At 42.1% G+C, this 20052-nt stretch overlaps 1 protein-coding gene across 12 annotated transcripts in view; it reads left to right on the plus strand.

The window, feature by feature from the left end:
* Nucleotides 1-6788: 6788 nt before the first annotated feature.
* The window catches only part of LOC110486653 (myosin-binding protein C, fast-type), a 48014-nt gene continuing 34750 nt past the window's right edge, over nt 6789-20052 (plus strand). For 7 of the 12 annotated variants that reach the window (XM_036941362.1, XM_036941365.1, XM_036941367.1 and 4 more), the window contains exon 1: nt 6878-6914. In XM_036941362.1, coding sequence (XP_036797257.1) covers nt 6893-6914 — 22 coding nt within the window. In that variant the 5' untranslated portion in view covers nt 6878-6892. Of the gene's footprint in view, nt 6915-20052 lie in introns of all 12 variants that reach the window. The other 5 variants (XM_036941359.1, XM_036941361.1, XM_036941364.1 and 2 more) reach the window with 2 other exon arrangements.

Genomic DNA, 20052 nt, shown 5'->3' on the forward strand with positions numbered 1-20052 from the left:
GTGATCACACAGTCGTCTGAAACAGCTGATGCTGTCATGCATGCCTCAGTGTTGCTTGCCTTGAAGCGAGCATAGAAGTGATTTAGCTCATCTGGTAGGCTTGTGTCACTGGGCAGCTCGCGGCTGTGCTTCCCTTTGTAGTCTGTAATAGTTTGCCGGCCCTGCCACATAAGATGAGCGTCGGAGCCGGTGTAGTACGATTCGATCTTAGTCCTGTATTGGCGCTTTGCCTGTTTGATGGTTTGTCGGAGGGCATAGCAGGATTTCTTATAAGCTTTCCTGGTTAGAGTCCCGCACCTTGAAAGCGGTGGCTCTACCCTTTAGCTCAGTGCGAATGTTGCCTGTAATCAATGGCTTCTGGTTTGGGTATGTGCGTACAGTCACTGTGAGGACGACTTCCTCGGTCCACTTATTGATAAAGGCAGTGACTGATGTGGTGTACTCCTCAATGCCATCAAAAGAATCCCGGAACATATTCCAGTCTGTGCTAGCAAAACAGTCCTGTAGATTAGTTCTGGGCCACTGCAAAGTCCATGGAGAACAAGAGCACCTCCTCCCAGCTGCCCACTGCACTGAGGCTAGGTAACACAGTCACCACCGATAAATCCATGATTATCGAAAACTTCAACAAGCATTTCTCAACGGCTGGCCATGCCTTCCTCCTGGCTACTCCAACCTCGGCCAACAGCTCCCCCCCGCAGCTACTCGCCCAAGCCTCTCCAGTTTCTCCTTTACCCAAATCCAGATAGCAGATGTTCTGAAAGAGCTGCAAAACCTGGACCCGTACAAATCAGCTGGGCTTGACAATCTGGACCCTCTATTTCTGAAACTATCCGCCGCCATTGTCGCAACCCCTATTACCAGCCTGTTCAACCTCTCTTTCATATCGTCTGAGATCCCCAAGGATTGGAAAGCTGCCGCAGTCATCCCCCTCTTCAAAGGGGGAGACACCCTGGACCCAAACTGTTAAAGACCTATATCCATCCTGCCCTGCCTATCTAAGGTCTTCGAAAGCCAAGTCAACAAAGAGGTCACTGATCATCTCGAATCCCACCGTACCTTCTCCGCTGTGCAATCTGGTTTCCGAGCCGGTCACGGGTGCACCTCAGCCATGCTCAAGGTACTAAACGATATCATAACCGCCATCGATAAAAGACAGTACTGTGCAGCCGTCTTCATCGACCAGGCCAAGGCTTTTGACTCTGTCAATCACCATATTCTTATCGGCAGACTCAGTAGCCTCGGTTTTTCCAATGACTGCCTTGCCTGGTTCACCAACTACTTTGCAGACAGAGTTCAGTGTGTCAAATCTTAGGGCATGTTGTCCGGTCCTCTGGCAGTCTCAATGGGGGTGCCACAGGGTTCAATTCTCGGGCCGACTCTTTTCTCTGTATATATCAATGATGTTGCTCTTGCTGCGGGCGATTCCCTGATCCACCTCTACGCAGACGACACTATTCTGTATACTTCCTGCCCTTCCTTGGACACTGTGCTATCTAACCTCCAAACGAGCTTCAATGCCATACAACACTCCTTCCGTGGCCTCCAACTGCTCTTAAACGCTAGTAAAACCAAATACATGCTTTTCAACTGTTCGCTGCCTGCACCCGCACGCCCGACTAGCATCACCACCCTGGATGGTTCCGACCTAGAATATGTGGACATCTATAAGTACCTAGGTGTCTGGCTAGACTGTAAACTCTCCTTCCAGACTCATATCAAACATCTCCAATCTAAAATCAAATCTAGAGTGGGCTTTCTATTCCGCAACAAAGCCTCCTTCACTCACGCCGCCAAACTTACCCAAGTAAAACTGACTATCCTGCCGATCCTCGACTTCGGCGATGTCATCTACAAAATAGCTTCCAATACTCTACTCAGCAAACTGGATGCAGTTTATCACAGTGCCATCCGTTTTGTTACTAAAGCAACTTATACCACCCACCACTGCGACCTGTATGCTCTAGTCGGCTGGCCCTCGCTACATATTCGCCGCCAGACCCACTGGCTCCAGGTCATCTACAAGTCCATGCTAGGTAAAGCTCCGCCTTATCTCAGTTCACTGGTCACGATGGCAACACCCACCCGTAGCACACGCTCCAGCAGGTGTATCTCACTGATCATCCCTAAAGCCAACACCTAATTTGGCCGCCTTTCGTTCCAGTTCTCTGCTGCCTGTGACTAGAACGAATTGCAAAAATTGCTGAAGTTGGAGACTTTTATCTCCCTCACCAACTTCAAACATCTGCTATCTGAGCAGCTAACCGATCGCTGCAGCTGTACATAGTCTATCGGTAAATAGCCCACCCAATTTTACCTACCTCATCCCCATACTGTTTATATTTATTTACTTTTCTGCTCTTTTGTACACCAGTATCTCTACCTGTACATGACCATCTGATCATTTATCATTCCATTCTGCAAAATTTTAATTATTCGCCTAACTCCTCATGCCTTTTGCACACAATGTATATAGACTCTCTCTTTTTTTTCTACTGTGTTATTGACTTGTTTATTTTTTACTCCATGTGTAACTCTGTGTTGTCTGTTCACACTGCTATGCTTTATCTTGGCCAGGTCGCAGTTGTAAATGAGAACTTGTTCTCAACTAGCCTACCTGGTTAAATAAAGGTGAAATAAAAATTAAAAATAAATCTGCTTCGTCTGATCACTTTTTTATTGACCGAGTCACTGGTGCTTCCTGCTTTAATTTGAGCTTATAAACAGGATTCAGGAGTATATAATTGTGGTCAGATTTGCCAAATGGAGGGCAAGGGAGAGCTTTGTATGCGTCTCTGTGTGTGGAGTACAGATGATCTAGAATTTTCTTCCCTCTGGTTGCGCATTTAACATGCTGATAGAAATGAGGTAAAACTAATTTAAGTTTCCCTGCATTAAAGTCCCCTGCCACTAGGAGCGCCGCCTCTGGGTATGCGGTTTCCTGTTTTCTTATTTCCTTATACAGCTGACTGAGTGCGGTCTTAGTGCCAGCATCCGTCTGTGGTGGTAAATAAACAGCCACAAAAAAATATAGATGAAAACTCTCTTGGCAAATACAGCTTATCATGAGATACTCTAATTCAGGCGAGCAAAATCTAGAGACTTCCTTATATTTTGGCCACCAGCTGTTGTTTACAAATATGCACAGACCGCCCCCTCTCGTCTTACTGTGTGTGCTGTTCTATCTAGCCGGTGCAGCGTATATCCCGCAAGCTGAATATCCATGTCGTCATTCACCCACGATTCGGTAAAACATAAGATGTTACAGTTTTTGATGTTCCGTTGATAGCATATTCGTGATCGTACATCATCTAATTTATTGTCCAATGATTGCAAGTAATACTGACGGTAAAGGCAGATTTCCCACTCTCTGTTGACGGATCCTTACGAGGTACCCTGCTCTGTGTCCTCTGTACCTACGTCTCTTTCTCTTGCCAATGACAGAGATTTTGGCATTGTCGGGTGTCTGAAGTACATCCTGTGTGTCCTGCTTGTTGAAGAAAAAAATCTTTGTCTAATCCGAGGTGAGTGATCGCTGTCCTGATATCCAGAACCTCTTTTTTGCTATAAGATACGGTGGCAGAAACCATTATTTTCAAAATAAGTTACAAAATATTCCAAGGGCTTTCTATTTTACTATTTTGTAGAATAACAGTGAAGACATCAAAACTATGAAATAATACATATGGAATCATGTAGTAACCCAAAAAGTGCTAAACATATCAAAATATATTTTACATTTGAGATTCTTCAAAGTAGCCACTCATTTGCCTTGATGACAGCTTTGCACACTCTTGGCATTCTCTCAACCAGCTTCATGAGGTAGTCACCTGGAATGCATTTCAATTAACAGGTGTACGACAGACAATCATTACTTTAAGACATGAAGGTCAGTCAATCCAGAACATTTCAAGAACTTTGAAAGTTTCTTCAAGTGCAGTTGCAAAAACCATCAAGCGCTATGATGAAACTGGCTCTCATGAGGACCGCCACAGGAAAGGAAGAGCCAGAGTTACCTCTGTTGCAGAATATACGTTTATTAGAGTTAACTGCACCTCAGATTGCAACCCAAATACAGTGGGGCAAAAAAGTATTTAGTCAGCCACCAATTGTGCAAGTTCTCCCACTTAAAAAGATGAGAGAGGCCTGTAATTTTCATCATAGGTACACTTCAACTATGACAGACAAAATGAGAAAAAAAATCCAGAAAATCACATTGTAGGATTTTTAATTAATTTATTTGCAAATGATGGTGGAAAATAAGTATTTGGTCAATAACAAAAGTTTATCTCAATACTTTGTTATATACCCTTTGTTGGCAATGACAGAGGTCAAACGTTTTCTGTAAGTCTTCACAAGGTTTTCACACACTGTTGCTGGTATTTTGGCCCATTCCTCCATGCAGATCTCCTCTAGAGCAGTGATGTTTTGGGGCTGTTGCTGGGCAACACGGACTTTTAACTCCCTCCAAAGATTTTCTATGGGGTTGAGATCTGGAGACTGGCTAGGCCACTCCAGGACCTTGAAATGCTTCTTACGAAGCCACTCCTTTGTTGCCCGGCGGTGTGTTTGGGATCATTGTCATGCTGAAAGACCCAGCCACGTTTCATCTTCAATGCCCTTGCTGATGGAAGGAGGTTTTCACTCAAAATCTCATGATACATGGCCCCATTCATTCTTTCCTTTACACGGATCAGTCGTCCTGGTCCCTTTGCAGAAAAACAGCCCCAAAGCATGATGTTTCCACCCCATGCTTCACAGTAGGTATGGTGTTCTTTGGATGCAACTCAGCACTCTTTGTCCTCCAAACACGACAAGTTGAGGTTTTACCAAAAAGTTATGTTTTGGTTTCATCTGACCATATGACATTCTCCCAATCTTCTTCTGGATCATCCAAATGCTCTCTAGCAAACTTCAGACGGGCCTGGACATGTACTGGCTTAAGCAGGGGGACACGTCTGGCACTGCAGGTTTTGAGTCCCTGGTGGCGTAGTGTGTTACTGATGGTAGGCTTTGTTACTTTGGTCCCAGCTCTCTGCAGGTCATTCACTAGGTCCCCCCGTGTGGTTCTGAGATTTTTGCTCACCGTTCTTGTGATCATTTTGACCCCACGGGGTGAGATCTTGCGTGGAGCCCTAGATCGAGGGAGATTATCAGTGGTCTTGTATGTCTTCCATTTCCTAATAATTGCTCCCACAGTTGATTTCTTCAAACCAAGCTGCTTACCTATTGCAGATTCAGTCTTCCCAGCCTGGTGCAGGTCTACAATTTTGTTTCTGGTGTCCTTTGACAGCTCTTTGGTCATAGTGGAGTTTGGCGTGTGACTGTTTGAGGTTGTGGACACGTGTCTTTTATACTGATAACAAGTTCAAACAGGTGCCATTAATACAGGTAACGAGTGGAGGACAGAGGAGCCTCTTAAAGAAGAAGTTACAGGTCTGTGAGAGCCAGAAATCTTTCTTGTTTGTAGGTGACCAAATACTTATTTTCCACCATAATTAGCAAATAAATTCATAAAAAATCCTACAATGTGATTTTCTGGAATTTTTTTCTCATTTTGTCTGTCAGTTGAAGTGTACCTATGATGAAAATTACAGGCCTCTCTCATCTTTTTAAGTGGGAGAACTTGCACAATTGGTGGCTGACTAAATACTTTTTTGCCCCACTGTAAATGCTTCACAGAGTTCAAGTAACAGACATATCTCAACATCAACTGTTCAAAGGAGACTGTGTGAATCGGACCAAGAAACACGACCAAAGGACATTAGACCGGTGGAAATCTGTCCTTTGGTCTGATGAGTCCAAATTTTTGATTTTTGGTTCCAACCGCCGTGTCTTTGTGAAACGCAGAGTAGGTGAACGAATGATCTCCTCATGTGTGGTTCCCACCGTGAAGCATGGAGGAGAAGGTGTGATGGTGTGGGGGTGCTTTGTTGGTTACACCGACAGTGATTTATTTAGAATTCAAGGCACACTTAGCCACTTACCACAGCATTCTGCAGCAATACACCATCCCATCTGGTTTGCGCTTAGTGGGCCTACCATTTCTTTTTCAACAGGACAATGACCCAAAACACCCCTCCAGGCTGTGTAAGGGCTATTTGAACAAGAAGGAGAGTGATGGAGTGCTGCATCAGATGACCTGGCCTCCACAATCACCCCACCTCAACCCAATTGAGATGGTTTGGGATGAGTTGGACTTCAGAGTGAAGGAAAAGCAGCCAACAAGTGCTCAGCATATGTGGGAACTCCTTCAAGACTGTTGGAAAAGTATCCCTCTTGAAGCTGTTGAGAGAATGCCAAGAGTGTGCAAAGCTGTCATCAATGCAAAGGGTGGCTACTTTGAAGAATCTAAAATATATTTTGATTTGATGAAAACAAAATTGGTTACGACATGATTCCATATGTGTTGTTTCATAGTTTTGATGTCTTCACTAAACAGTCGGGGCTCCACTGATTTTGTTGGATAAACCTGGGTCAATGGAAACTTGCCTAAGGTGTCTTGTGTTAGACAGTCAAAAGTGATATCGAGAACAGTCAGACAATCAACCTGTCAATCAATGCTAGTCGGTGTGTCAATCAATTAGCTAATGGGCTGGCTCCCGCCCTACCATGTTAACCAATTAACAGTTTCCAGCCGGGTCGTCCTCTTCATTACTGCATCCAACCCCCATTCACCTCTATGCTGTCTTCCTTTCCTTCTCACCCTCTACCCCTTCCTTCTTTCCTCAGAGCTCCTGGATCCCCTCTAGGTGTCATCTGACAGCCTTTTCCTGGGGAGGGGGACTGAAGTGGAGAGGGAGGAGGGAATAAAAAGGAAAAGCAGACAGACTAACAGACAAGGAGGGAGGGAGACACAGTCAGAGGAAGAGATAGACACACATTCGCAGCTATGCCCGAAGCCAAGAAGCCAGGTAAGCGGGTCATACACATCATAAGCTTCAGTACTGTTGTACAGCTAGTGTCCTCTTTGGACTTCTGTGTATCTATATTGGTCAGTGTTCTTCCTGTCATCGACCGAGACAGACTCTCTACTACTCCCATAGGCTGGTTCCCTACGTATGATAGTATGTTGTTGTTCACAGTAGTAATATATGAAGTTTATTGTCATATCTGTTGGGAAATGTTACGATAAGCATGACAAAGTGATGAAATCATCTGAATTAACATAGGTTGCATTCATTATGAAGGTAGAGTGAGTTAAAGAGAAAAGTGGATGGCAGGAAAGATAGTGAGAATCTGTCTGTTTTTGTGATGGTGGAGAGTCTAGGCAGTGGCAAGGTAGAGGCCTATCTCGTCTCAATAGTTAGTTTGGAACTTTTATTATTATATGCATTATGATAAGGGTTAAGGTTAGGTCTATGGTTAGAGTGGATAGTTAGTTAAAATGTTGTTGATAGATAATTGATCTACTGAACATCTACAAACCATCTATTTGACACTATCGAAAATAGCACATATCTGTTAAAATGAGGTTATAGATCATAATAAGATTCATGTTATTATTTGCACAGATCTGTGCTCTTTTACACCACAAAGTCTTCCCATGTCTGAAATAGACCCACACTGTTGAAATGGGGGAAAAGTGGTTCAAGTGTGAGGACTTATACATTGTTGGCCTATATTCAGACAGCATTAACACCAGCAATACGTAGGTCTTTTATGCATGGAATTAGTTGTTATGAAGACCTAGACATTACAGCTCCGGCATCTGTTGACAAAACATTGCCATAAGTGTCAGTGAAATGTATTGCCCGTATGTAGTAATGTTTGTCTATCTGAGGGGATCTAAAATATGTCATGGTCTCTTTTCAACAGTGACCTTAAGGCACTGTAAATCACATGGCAACATGACATTTGAGAGACTCAAACAGGGAGGGAGGGAGGGAGGGAGGGGAATCATTCTTAGAAAGAAAGGTGCTGTCTAGAACCTAAAAGGGTTCTTTGGCTTTCCCCATAGGAGAACCCTTTTGGGTTCCATGTATAACCCTTTCTACAGAGGGTTCTACATGGAACCCGAAAGGGTTCTCCTATGGGGACAGCTGAAAAACCCTTTTGAAACTCTTTTTTCTAAGAGTGTAGTGTGCATAGTAGTGCAAGCATACCGATAAGATGAGGGGAGAAAGATGAACGTGACCTCTTTTCACATCACTTCTCTGCACCTCAGAGGCTCAATCTATCTGACCCTGATTGCCTGTCTACTTCACTTACACCTCTACTGAACTCTTTCATTGGGCTAACCGATTAATGTGGCCTGTTTGGATCCTTACCATAGACTATTAACTATATACAGTAAATGTATTCAAAGGACATACAGTATCTTGTGCTGTATTTACTATATGTTTTTATTTTTTTACTGTACTCTGTCATCTTACCTTACACACCCTTCGTTTCACCACTGTTATTCCTGTTTATACTGCCTGCCTGGCTGGCTCAGAGTAATTACACACCAATTCCTTTATGTCTCAGCCATGTGTTGCCAATCTAGCATCATGACATCATGCAGATCGTGTTCCTGTCACCACATTAATTCCATCCTTTAGACTGCTCTCCCTTACTTTTCCACTAACCCCAAATCCTTGCCCCCCCCCCCCTTTGAACTTCAACTCAGCCCGGAGCCTTCCCCTCCCTCATGGTGACTATCTGGTACTCAAGAAGCCACTGGGACATGGAGAAAGCACGCTTCCCGATAAACAGCATTAAGAATAGTTCTGCAGCCTGTGTGCTTAGCCTGAGGAAGGGGATTGAGCATACCAGAGAGGGAATACCTAAGCTTGGTCAACCTAGTGTTGTGGAAAATATGAATATTTTATCAGAGATATTAATGATTAGCCATGAATGTCTTGTGTTTTGGACATACAGTATATGATTGTGAGACACATCATGGTATCAATTACACTCAGGCAATATGAGGGGTGATAACAGGTGAAGAGTTGTTTGTTGACGCTGCTTCCCTTCATCAGGGGAGCGAAAATAACACAATTAATTATTCGCTGTAATGCAGTGAAAGATCAGCATCTTTACACCCCCCTCCCTGGAGGTCTGGAGCAGTAGACCGGTGCAGGGAAATGTCCCTAATAGAGTGTTATGATATCCCACCAACGTGTTTTGCGGTGGGGCCATTTGATTTGTGAAAGTTTAGGGTTTCATGACCCCTTCAAGTGGAGGCTCTTCAGAGGAGGAAGGGGAGGACCATCCTACTCAGTGAATTTAAATAAATAAAAAATAGTGAAACATTTCAAAGTGATCTTTTTTTAGATAAAACTGTACTAAATATATTCACGTCACCAAATAACTGATTTAATCACTCTGTGAAGGTCTACAGTAGCCTTAACAGCACTCTGCACCATGGTGTAGCCAGAGGACAGCTATTTTCCGTCCTCCTCTGGATACATTGACTTCAATACAAAACTTAGGAGGCTCATGGATCTCACCCCCTTCCATAGACTTATACAGTAATTATGACAACTTCCGGAGGACGTTCTCCCACCTATCAGAGCTCTTGCAACATGAACTGATATGTTGTCCATCCAATCAATGGATCAGATAATTAATCTAGAACTGAAAGTATAAGCTACAGCTAGCTATAGCACTGCAGTGCATAACATGTGGTGAGTAATTGACTCAAAGGGAAAGACAATAGTTGAACAGTTTTGAACAAATTAATTTCTTAAAACATTAAGGAACAGTGGAAACACGTTGTCTGGAATAATGAATCACACTTCACCATCTGGCAGTCGAATGGACGAATCTGGGTTTGGTGGATGCCAGGAGAACGCTACCTGCCCGTATGCATAGTGCCAACTATAAAGTTTGTTGGAGGAGAAATAATGGTCTGGAGCTGTTTTCCATTGTTCGGGCTAGGTCCCTTAGTGAAGGGAAATCTTAATGCTACTGCATACAATGACATTATAGATGATTATGTGCTTCCAACTGTGTGGCAAGAGTTTGGGGAGGGCCTTTTCCTGTTTCAGCATGACCTAATCGCCCAACATCAGTGCCCGACCTCACTAATGTTCTTGTGGCTGAATGGAAGCAAGTCCCCGCAACAATGTTCCAACATCTAGGGGAAAGCCTTTCCAGAAGAGTGGAGGCTGTTATAGCAGCAAAGGGGGGACCAACTCCATATTAATGCCGATGATTTTGGAATGAGATGTTCGACGAGCTGGTGTCCACATACTTTTGGTAATGTCGTGTATGTTGACGTTACCTAATATGGTGACAACGATGCAGGCTGTGTGTAGCACTTATGGTATGAAGGTTTGGCTTGGAGAGGTTTTTTCGCCTGGTCCAGACAGCTGTTGTGTTGTGCACTGAAGTCCTCAAGTGAAGGGAAAATGTGAGCGGAGGAGAGCGCGTAGATGTGATGATGCTGTTTGTATGGCTGCAATGAAAGTGAGCTGTGTGATCAGGGGTGTATTCATTCTACCAATTCTGTTGCAAAATGTTTCTTAAACAGAAGTAAACGTTTTTTTATTTTTTTTTAATTTTTAATTTTAATTTTATTTTTGAGTACGTGTGCGTATGTATGTATGTATGTATGTATGTATGTATGTATGTATATATATGTATATATGTGTATATATGTGTGTGTGTGGGTATGTATGTATATATATATATATATATATATATATATATATATATATATATATATATATATGCACCAAGGAAAATAAATAAATAAAATAAAATAAAATCACTTATTATTTTTCTAAATCTTTCATTTTAATTGTATTTTTTTTTAAATGTATTATTATTATTATATATATATATATATATATATACAGTATATATATATATATTTTTTAATCCTGTCACATCTGTGAATGTGGAATGTGTTTTGTTGGTTGATTGAAAAACAAGAAAACTTAATAACACTTTAAACTGAAAAAAAAAAACCAGAAGCAAACGGAACTAAACGGGATGGACATGCCTGTATTTGTCCAATAAAAACTTGTTTTAGTTGCAAAACATACTGTTTTTAAACTGTTTGGACTAATGATTACACCCTAGATCAGCTAGGTGCAGGCAAGAGTGTGCAATGGGGTATTGAATGTGTCCCTGTCTGTCACGTTGATTACACCAATTTGTCTCTTGACCTGTTAAACATTGTAGGCTAGGATGTAGCAACTTCATGATAGGTATAGGACAAATTCAAGTATCATGCTGTAGTCTAAACCTATCGCTGTTACATGGAGCTTGGTGAAAGGAATATGAATGACAGTCATTCAATATACTGTAATAGAATTGAGGCCCTTAAAAAAATGAACCGTCCTCCCTAATCTTAAATGGCACTGACTGCCACTGACCCCCTCTACCCACACCCCTTTCCACCCCTTCTTCTGGACTGGTCCCTGCTGCCTGGACAGAGTGGCAGGGAAAGACTGACGTCTCCTGAGCCTCCTCTTCCACACCCTGCCCTCATGAAACCGAGGCAGTGAGTATAGCATTACCTCATACCAGGGCCTTCACCATACCCCCCCAGGTATGCAGCTCTGGCTTGATGGATTACAGACAGATGCAGAGTCAACAGAGAGCCAGAGGAGTTCACAATCAGAGTGTGAACCGTTAAGCCCCAATATGTCATTAACTAAGACTTTATAAACACTGTGGCCGATAGGAACACTGGCAGTAGTATTTGGTAATGTCCTCTAATGTAAAATGTTGTTTCTGCGCTTTGAGCCAGACCTATTTTAAGCACCCTCTGGTAAGGCACGGAGAGAGATGCGGAGGGAATGGTAATGAATGGAGATGAATGGAAAAGATAGAGGACAGTTTGGGATGATATTTATGGGGTCTCGTTTATTCCATTCTGCAGATTCTACTTCCCTAAAGATGTGTCATTTTCCTCTGTGCCAAAGTGGTTTTTGTTGAAAGCTTTCTATTTACAAGATGTTCTAAAATACTCGGTCATATTTACGACAATACCAAATAGTATTTGGTATTGTCCTCTCTCTCCGTTTACTTCTCTACCACTCCTATTACCATGTCTCATCCTCTCTCCTCCACTGTTCCACTATAGACCTTCACCCCAGACTCGTGCCAGCGGATGGGGGAGGGGTAGCGGAGAGAGACATCACTTGAGAAATGCATACAGGCTATAATTCTTATCATCATTACTGTCTGATAAAATACTGTGTGATATACTACCCGCCCAGGTTCTCTCCCCTCCCTTCCTATGTTCCCTTACAGGCTTACCTCAGTACTGTAGTACCCTAGTAAATGTCCTCCCACCTCTTCCTGTTGCCATGTTGGAAAACATGAAAGTGGTTCGTTAAACAGGTGAAGTTATAGTTGCCAGCCCAGTGACTTCTATAGCCCACACATGCTATGTTAAAAGACAGCTGCAGCGATTACACAGCACAACTACTGCACAGTGGAAACAAATACACCTGGCTGGGACCCACCACAACCTCCGCCAACTTACAACCACAAATGATTACTACATTAGAGTGATATTAATGCTATTCATAGCATTATAGGCCTGCATATATGTTATGGTATTCATTCAATTTACATTACTCTCCCTCCACCATGCCACCTTCCCTACCCCCCTACTACTACTCCTTAGAATATGCCCCCTCCTTCTGCCTTTGTCCAGAAAACACTATGACATATACCTCTATAACTCATATCATCGGAACTGTCAAAGAAAACCGCCAAATGATGGAGCGATATAGAGAGCAGAGGCTTAAGTGTACTCCCATGCTGCCAAAAGCATCACTCTCTTCATCCTCATCATAAAACGATGAAACTCCATCAGTCACACTCTGCCCCCAGCATAGATGCCCGCCAAATGCCAATAATACCATTGATACTCCACCACACGCTCAGCGGTATAAATAGACCCTTTGAATATAAATCTCCTCTTTGAGTCCTTATGTGAATATGCCCGCTTGGTGCTACAATTATATATATATTTATGAAATGTGAAAATGCCTGCATTATACGCAGGTTGACGTTGATTTTCATTAATCTTGCCCCGTATGCAGAACTGAGCTTTTTCCAGTAGATGGGCCAGCTGCAAAGTCAAAATTGTCTGTACCGTAAAAAATTAATGAAAATAAAAAAATGAGCTTTTTGGTCTTCATTTAAGGTTAGGGTTAGGCATTAGGGTTAGCAGTGTGGTTAGGGTTAGGTTTTGATGGCTTTGTGACTGTGCCAGCTAGTGACCACACTTCAGAACTGCATCCAGGGTAAGATTCATGACAATACATTCCACCCTGCGTATTATACCATGGTGACTTTTATAGATAAACAAGCACATGCTGATGTCTAGATAAAGATGTTTATTTGTATCACATACTGTATGTACTGTAGGTTATGCACTTAGAAATATAATTACTCATTGAATTACAATACTAGATACAACTACGAACGCTGAATATTTTATTACTTTATTAGCCCACACAGGAGGTTAGGTTTAGGTTTAGGTCCTCATATTGAAGTTTATAGAGACCCCAGCTGATGTATAGAACAATCTTAAAATGATCTACTTTGGTTTAGAAACAAGCATCATGAAACCTCTTAACACAATAAATTAATTGGATTTGGTGAAAATCACCTGTTTGGACCTAACTTGCTTACTTCTTTTTCCATGTGGTTTCCTCCATGAAATGATGGAAGAAACCCCTTTGGCTCAACTTAACCCACTCTCCCATACTGATATGCAGGATGTTTTGGGGTGTGCAGCATCACATGTGAGTAATGAGACGTGTACAGTGCATTCGGAAAGTATTCAGACCCTTTGACTTTTTCCACATGTTGTTACGTTACAGTTTTATTCTAAAATTGATTAAATTAATTGTTTTCCTAATCAATCTACACACAATAGCCCATAATGACAAAGCAAAAACTGTTTTTTAGAAATGTTGGCAAATGTATTACAAATAAAAAACAGATATATTATAAGTGTTCAGACCCTTTTCTATGAGACTCGAAACTGAGCTCAGGCGCATCCTGTTTCTATTGATCATCCTTGAGATGTTTCTTCAACTTGATTGGAGTCCACCTGTGGTCAATTCAATTGATTGGACATGATTTTGAAAAGCCTGTCTATATAAGGTCCCAAAGTTGACAGTGCATGTCAGAGCAAAAACCAAGCTATGAGGTCGAATGAATTGTCCGTAGAGCTCCGAGACAGGATTGTGTCGAGGCAAAGATCTGGGAAAGGGTACCAAAACATTTCTGCAGCGTTGAAGGTCCCCAAGAACACAGTGGCCTCCATCATTCTTAAATGGAAGTAGTTTGGAACCACCAAGACTCTTCCTAGAGCTGGCCGCCCGGCCAAACTGAGCAATCAAGGGGGAAGGACCGTCAGGGAGGTGACCAAGAACCCGATGGTCACTCTGACAGAGCTCCAGAGTTCCTCTGTGGAGATAGGAGAACCTTCCAGAAGGACACTAATCAGGCCTTTATGGTAGAGTGGCCAGGTGGAAGCCACTCCTCAGTAAAAGGCACGACAGCCTGCTTGGAGTTTGCCAAAAGGCACCTAAAGGACAGTCAAACCATGAGAAACAAGATTGTCTGGTCTGATGAAACCAAGACTGAACTCTTTGGCCTGAATGCCAAGCTTCAGGTCTGGAGGAAACTTGGCACCTTCACTACAGTGAAGCATGGTGGTGGCAGCATGCTGTGGAGATGTTTTTCAGCGGCAGGGACTAGGAGACTAGTCTGGATCGAGGGAAAGATGAATGGAGCAAAGCACAGAGATCCTTGATGAAAACCTGCTCCAGAGCACACAGGACCTCAGACTGGGGCGAAGGTTTACCTTCCAACAGGACAACGACCCTAACCACACAGCCAAGACAACCAGGAGTGGCTTTGGGACAAGTCTCTGAATGTCCTTGAGTGGCCCAGCCAGAGCCCGGACTTGAACCTGATCGAACATCTTTGGAGAAACCTGAAAATAGCTGTGCAGTGATGCTCCCCTTCCAACCTGACAGAGCTTGAGAGGATCTGCAGAGAAGAATGGGAGAAACTCCCCAAATACAGGTGTGCCAAGCTTGTAGCGTCATACCCAAGAAGACTTGAGGCTGTAATCGCTGCCAAAGGTGCTTCAACAAAATACTGAGTAAAGGGTCTGAATACTTGTGTAAATGTAATATTTCTTATTTTTTTATACATTTGCAAACATTTCTAAAAACCTGTTTTTGCTTTGTCATTATGGGTTATTGTGTGTACATTGAGAAATAACAATTGAAAACGTTTTAGAATAAGGCTGTAACCTAAACATCTTTGAAAAAAGGGAAAGGGTCTGAATACTTTCTGAATGCACTGTATGTCAGACGTATGTCACACGTCTATAGGTTGTAGATATCTCTGTGGTGTTGTGAGGGTCACCAAGCACCATTAACACAACATGTTGCCTTTAACTCACGGTTGTAGACGTGTTAAAGTGTCACGCCTGCTCCCTCTCCCCCTCCCTGGCGCTCGAAGGCACCAGGCTCCCCAGCATCACGCACACCTGCCTTCCGATGTCATGCGCATCAGCAATTATTGGACTCACCTGGACTCAATCACCTGTGTCATTACCTCCCTTATATATGTCTGTCCCAAGCTCTGTTCCCTGGTTCAGGATTAATGTTTGTATGTCATTGTGTGCCCCCCCCCCCCCCCCCCCCCCCCCCCCCCCCCCCGTGTGCTGACGCTGTTCCTGCCTTGTTCCATGTCTGTTCCTCATTAAATGTTCAACTCCCCTGCTTCTCTACTCCAGCGTCAGCCCCTACATTAAAGAGCCTATAGGCAGGTATTTCAGAAGCTCTCTAACATTGGCTTAGGAAAAGGAATCCTCACCAAGCATACTGTAGATGAATTACCGTAAGGCTAAAATATATAACTCTAATGGTAGTATAAAACAAACATATGTTCTTTTCAAGATATCACAGATTCAACTCTTTAAGACAACTCTTGCTAATGTATATACATTGTGACCTGGGTCAGTGATGAAATTAGCGAACACTTCAAAGATTAAGCCTTTGAAAGTGATGTATAAAAAGAGGCCACATGTGGCAGTAGACTGTCTATAGCATACTACTACTGTATCTGAGGGAGGAGAAGCACACAGAGAGAAGGAAGAGGGGGAAATGTCAAGAGAGATTAAGAACATTCCACAGAGGTTACCCTTCAAAAAGAGAGAGAGAGCGAGAGAGAGGGGGAAGTAGAGGGGGAGAGAGCTGAGAGAATATATATATATATATATATATATATATATATATGTGTATATATATATATATATATATATATATATATGTATATATGTGTGTATATATATATATATATATATATATATATATATATGTATATATGTGTGTATATATATATATATATATATATACAGTGGGGCAAAAAAGTATTTAGTCAGCCACCAATTGTGCAAGTTCTCCCACTTAAAAATATGAGAGAGGCCTGTAATTTTCAGCATAGGTACACTTCAACTATGACAGACAAAATGAGAAAAAAAATCCAGAAAATCACATTGTAGGATTTTTTATGAATTTATTTGCAAATTATGGTGGAAAATAAGTATTTGGTCAATAAAAAAGTTTATCTCAATACTTTGTTATATACCCTTTGTTGGCAATGACAGAGGTCAAACGTTTTCTGTAAGTCTTCACAAGGTTTTCACACACTGTTGCTGGTATTTTGGCCCATTCGTCCATGCAGATCTCCTCTAGAGCAGTGATGTTTTGGGGCTGTTGCTGGGCAACATGGACTTTTAACTCCCTCCAAAGATTTTCTATGGGGTTGAGATCTGGAGACTGGCTAGGCCACTCCAGGACCTTGAAATGCTTCTTACGAAGCCACTCCTTCGTTGCCCGGGCGGTGTGTTTGGGATCATTGTCATGCTGAAAGACCCAGCCACGTTTCATCTTCAATGCCCTTGCTGATGGAAGGAGGTTTTCACTCAAAATCTCACGATACATGGCCCCATTCATTCTTTCCTTTACACGGATCAGTCGTCCTGGTTCCTTTGCAGAAAAACAGCCCCAAAGCATGATGTTTCCACCCCCATGCTTCAGAGTAGGTGTGGTGTTCTTTGGATGCAACTCAGCACTCTTTGTCCTCCAAACACAACGAGTTGAGTTTTTACCAAAAGTTCTATTTTGGTTTCATCTGACCATATGACATTCTCCCAATCTTCTTCTGGATCATCCAAATGCTCTCTAGCAAACTTCAGACGGGCCTGGACATGTACTGGCTTAAGCAGGGGGACACGTCTGGCACTGTAGGATTTGAGTCCCTGGCGGCGTAGTGTGTTACTGATGGTAGGCTTTGTTACTTTGGTCCCAGCTCTCTGCAGGTCATTCACTAGGTCCCCCCGTGTGGTTCTGGGATTTTTGCTCACCGTTCTTGTGATCATTTTGACCCTACAGGGTGAGATCTTGCGTGGAGCCCCAGATCGAGGGAGATTATCAGTGGTCTTGTATGTCTTCCATTTTCTAATAATTGCTCCCACAGTTGATTTCTTCAAACCAAGCTGCTTACCTATTGCAGATTCAGTCTTCCCAACCTGGTGCAGGTCTACAATTTTGTTGGCCATAGTGAAGTTTGGAGTGTGACTGTTTGAGGTTGTGGACAGGTGTCTTTATACTGATAAGTTCAAACAGGTGCCATTAATATAGGTAACGAGTGGAGGACAGAGCAGCCTCTTAAAGAAGAAGTTACAGGTCTGTGAGAGCCAGAAATCTTGCTTGTTTGTAGGTGACCAAATACTTATTTTCCGCCATAATTTGCAAATAAATTCATTAAAAATCCTACAATGTGATTTTCTCATTTTGTCTTTCATAGTTGAAGTGTACCTATGATGGAAATTACAGGCCTCTTTCATCTTTTTAAGTGGGAGAACTTGCACAATTGGTGGATGACTAAATACTTTTTTGCCCCACTGTATATATATATATATATATATATATATATATATATATATATATATATATATATATATATATATATATATATATAAAATAAATACTCAGGCTACCTGGTACGAATGTTGAAAGATTCTGTATATTTTGAGAAATAATATGATATCCTTAATCCATATCCTTAACCCCCCCCCCCCCCCCACATGCATTTCCATTTCTTATTGAATGGTAAAGAACTTGCATTGTGATTTGTCCCTGATTTGAATCTGTAAACCTCAAATGATGATGATAATATGATGGATTTTTCCCAAAAAGATGAAGCACCACTTTTCAGAGCAGTGAGGCTGAGGCATGAATACATACTGAACAAAAATATTAACGCAACAGGCAACAATATTTCAAAGATGTTACTGAGTTAAAGTTCATATAAGGAAATAAGTCAGTTGAAATAAATTAATTTGGCCCTAACCTATGGATTTCACATGACTGGGAATACAGATATGCATCTGTTGGTCACAGCTACCTTAAAAAAAGGTAGGGGCATGGATCAGAAAACCAGTCAGTATCTGGTGTGACCACCATTTGCCTCATGCAGCGTGACACATTTCCTTCGCATAGAGTTGATCAGGCTGTTGATTTTGGCCTGTGGAATGTTGTCCCACTCCTCTTCAATGGCTGTGAAAAGTTGCTGGATATTGGCAGGAACTGGAACACGCTGTCATACACGTCAATCCAGAGTGTCCCAAACTCATGCTCAATGGGTGACATGTCTGGTGAGTATACAGGCCATGGAAGAACTGGGACATTTTCAGCTTTCAGGAATTGTGTACAGATCATTACGACATGGGGCTGTGCATTATCATGCTGAAACATGAGGTGATGGCGGCGGATGAATGACAGTGGTGTAAAAATACTTTCAAGTACTACTTAAGTCGTTTTTGGGGGTATCTGTACCCTATTTTACTATTTATATTTTTGACAACATATACTTTTTACTTCACTACATTCCTAAAGAAAATAATTTACTTTTTACTTTTTACTCCCTAACACCCAGAAGTACTCGTTACATTTTGAATGCTTAGCAGGACAGGAAAAGGTTCCAATTCACACAATTGTCAAGAGAACATCCCTGGTCATCCCTACTGCCTCTGATCTGGCGGACTCACTAAACACACATGCTTCGTTTGTAAATTATGTCTGAGTGTTGGAGTGTACCCCTGGCTATCCGTAAATAAAATAAAAACAAGAAAATGGCGCCATCTGGTTTGCTTAATATACGGAATTTGAAATTATGTGTACTTTTGCTTATATTTTAGCATTTACATTTACTTTTGACACTTAAGTATATTTAAAACCAAATACTTTCAGACTTTTACTCAAGTAGTATTTTATTCGGTGACTTTCACTTTTTTTACATTTTCTATTAAGGTATCTTTACTTTTACTCAAGTATGACAACTGGGTACTTTTTCCACCACTTTAATGACACGACAATGGGCCTCAGGATCTCGTCATGGTATCTATGTGCATTCAAATTGCCGTCGATAAAACACAATTGTGTTCATTGTCCATAGCTTATGCCTGCCCATACCAGAAACCCACCACCACCATGGGGCACTCTGTTCACAATATTGACATCAGCAAACTGCTCGCCCACACGACGCCATACACGTCTGCGGTTGTGAGGCTGGTTGGACGTACTGCCAAATTCTCTACAATGACGTTGGTTGCGGCTTATGGTAGAGACATTAAAATTCAATTCTCTAGCAACGGCTCTGGTGGACATTCCTGCAGTCAGCATGCCAATTGCATGCTCCCTCAAAGCGAGATCTGTGGCATTGTGTTGTGTGACAAAACTGCACATTTTAGAGGGGCTTTTTATTGTCCCCAGCACAAGGTGCCCCTGTGTAATGATCATGCCATTTAATCAGCTTCTTGATATGCCACACCTGTCAGGTGGATGGACCATCTTGGCTGATTTGTGCACAAAATTGGAGATATATAATCTTTTTGTGCATATGGAACACATTTCTGGGATCTTTTATTCCAACTCGTGAAACATGGGACCAACACTTTACATTTTGCATTTATATTTTTGTTCAGTATATATTTAAAGGAAGGCTTAACAGTGATGGGGAAGCTTGGGTAGAGAAATTGAGGAAATCAAACACGGGTTCATCAACTAT

This window comes from Oncorhynchus mykiss, chromosome 13 (assembly GCF_013265735.2).
Source record: "Oncorhynchus mykiss isolate Arlee chromosome 13, USDA_OmykA_1.1, whole genome shotgun sequence".
Classification (NCBI taxonomy): Eukaryota; Metazoa; Chordata; class Actinopteri; order Salmoniformes; family Salmonidae; genus Oncorhynchus; species Oncorhynchus mykiss.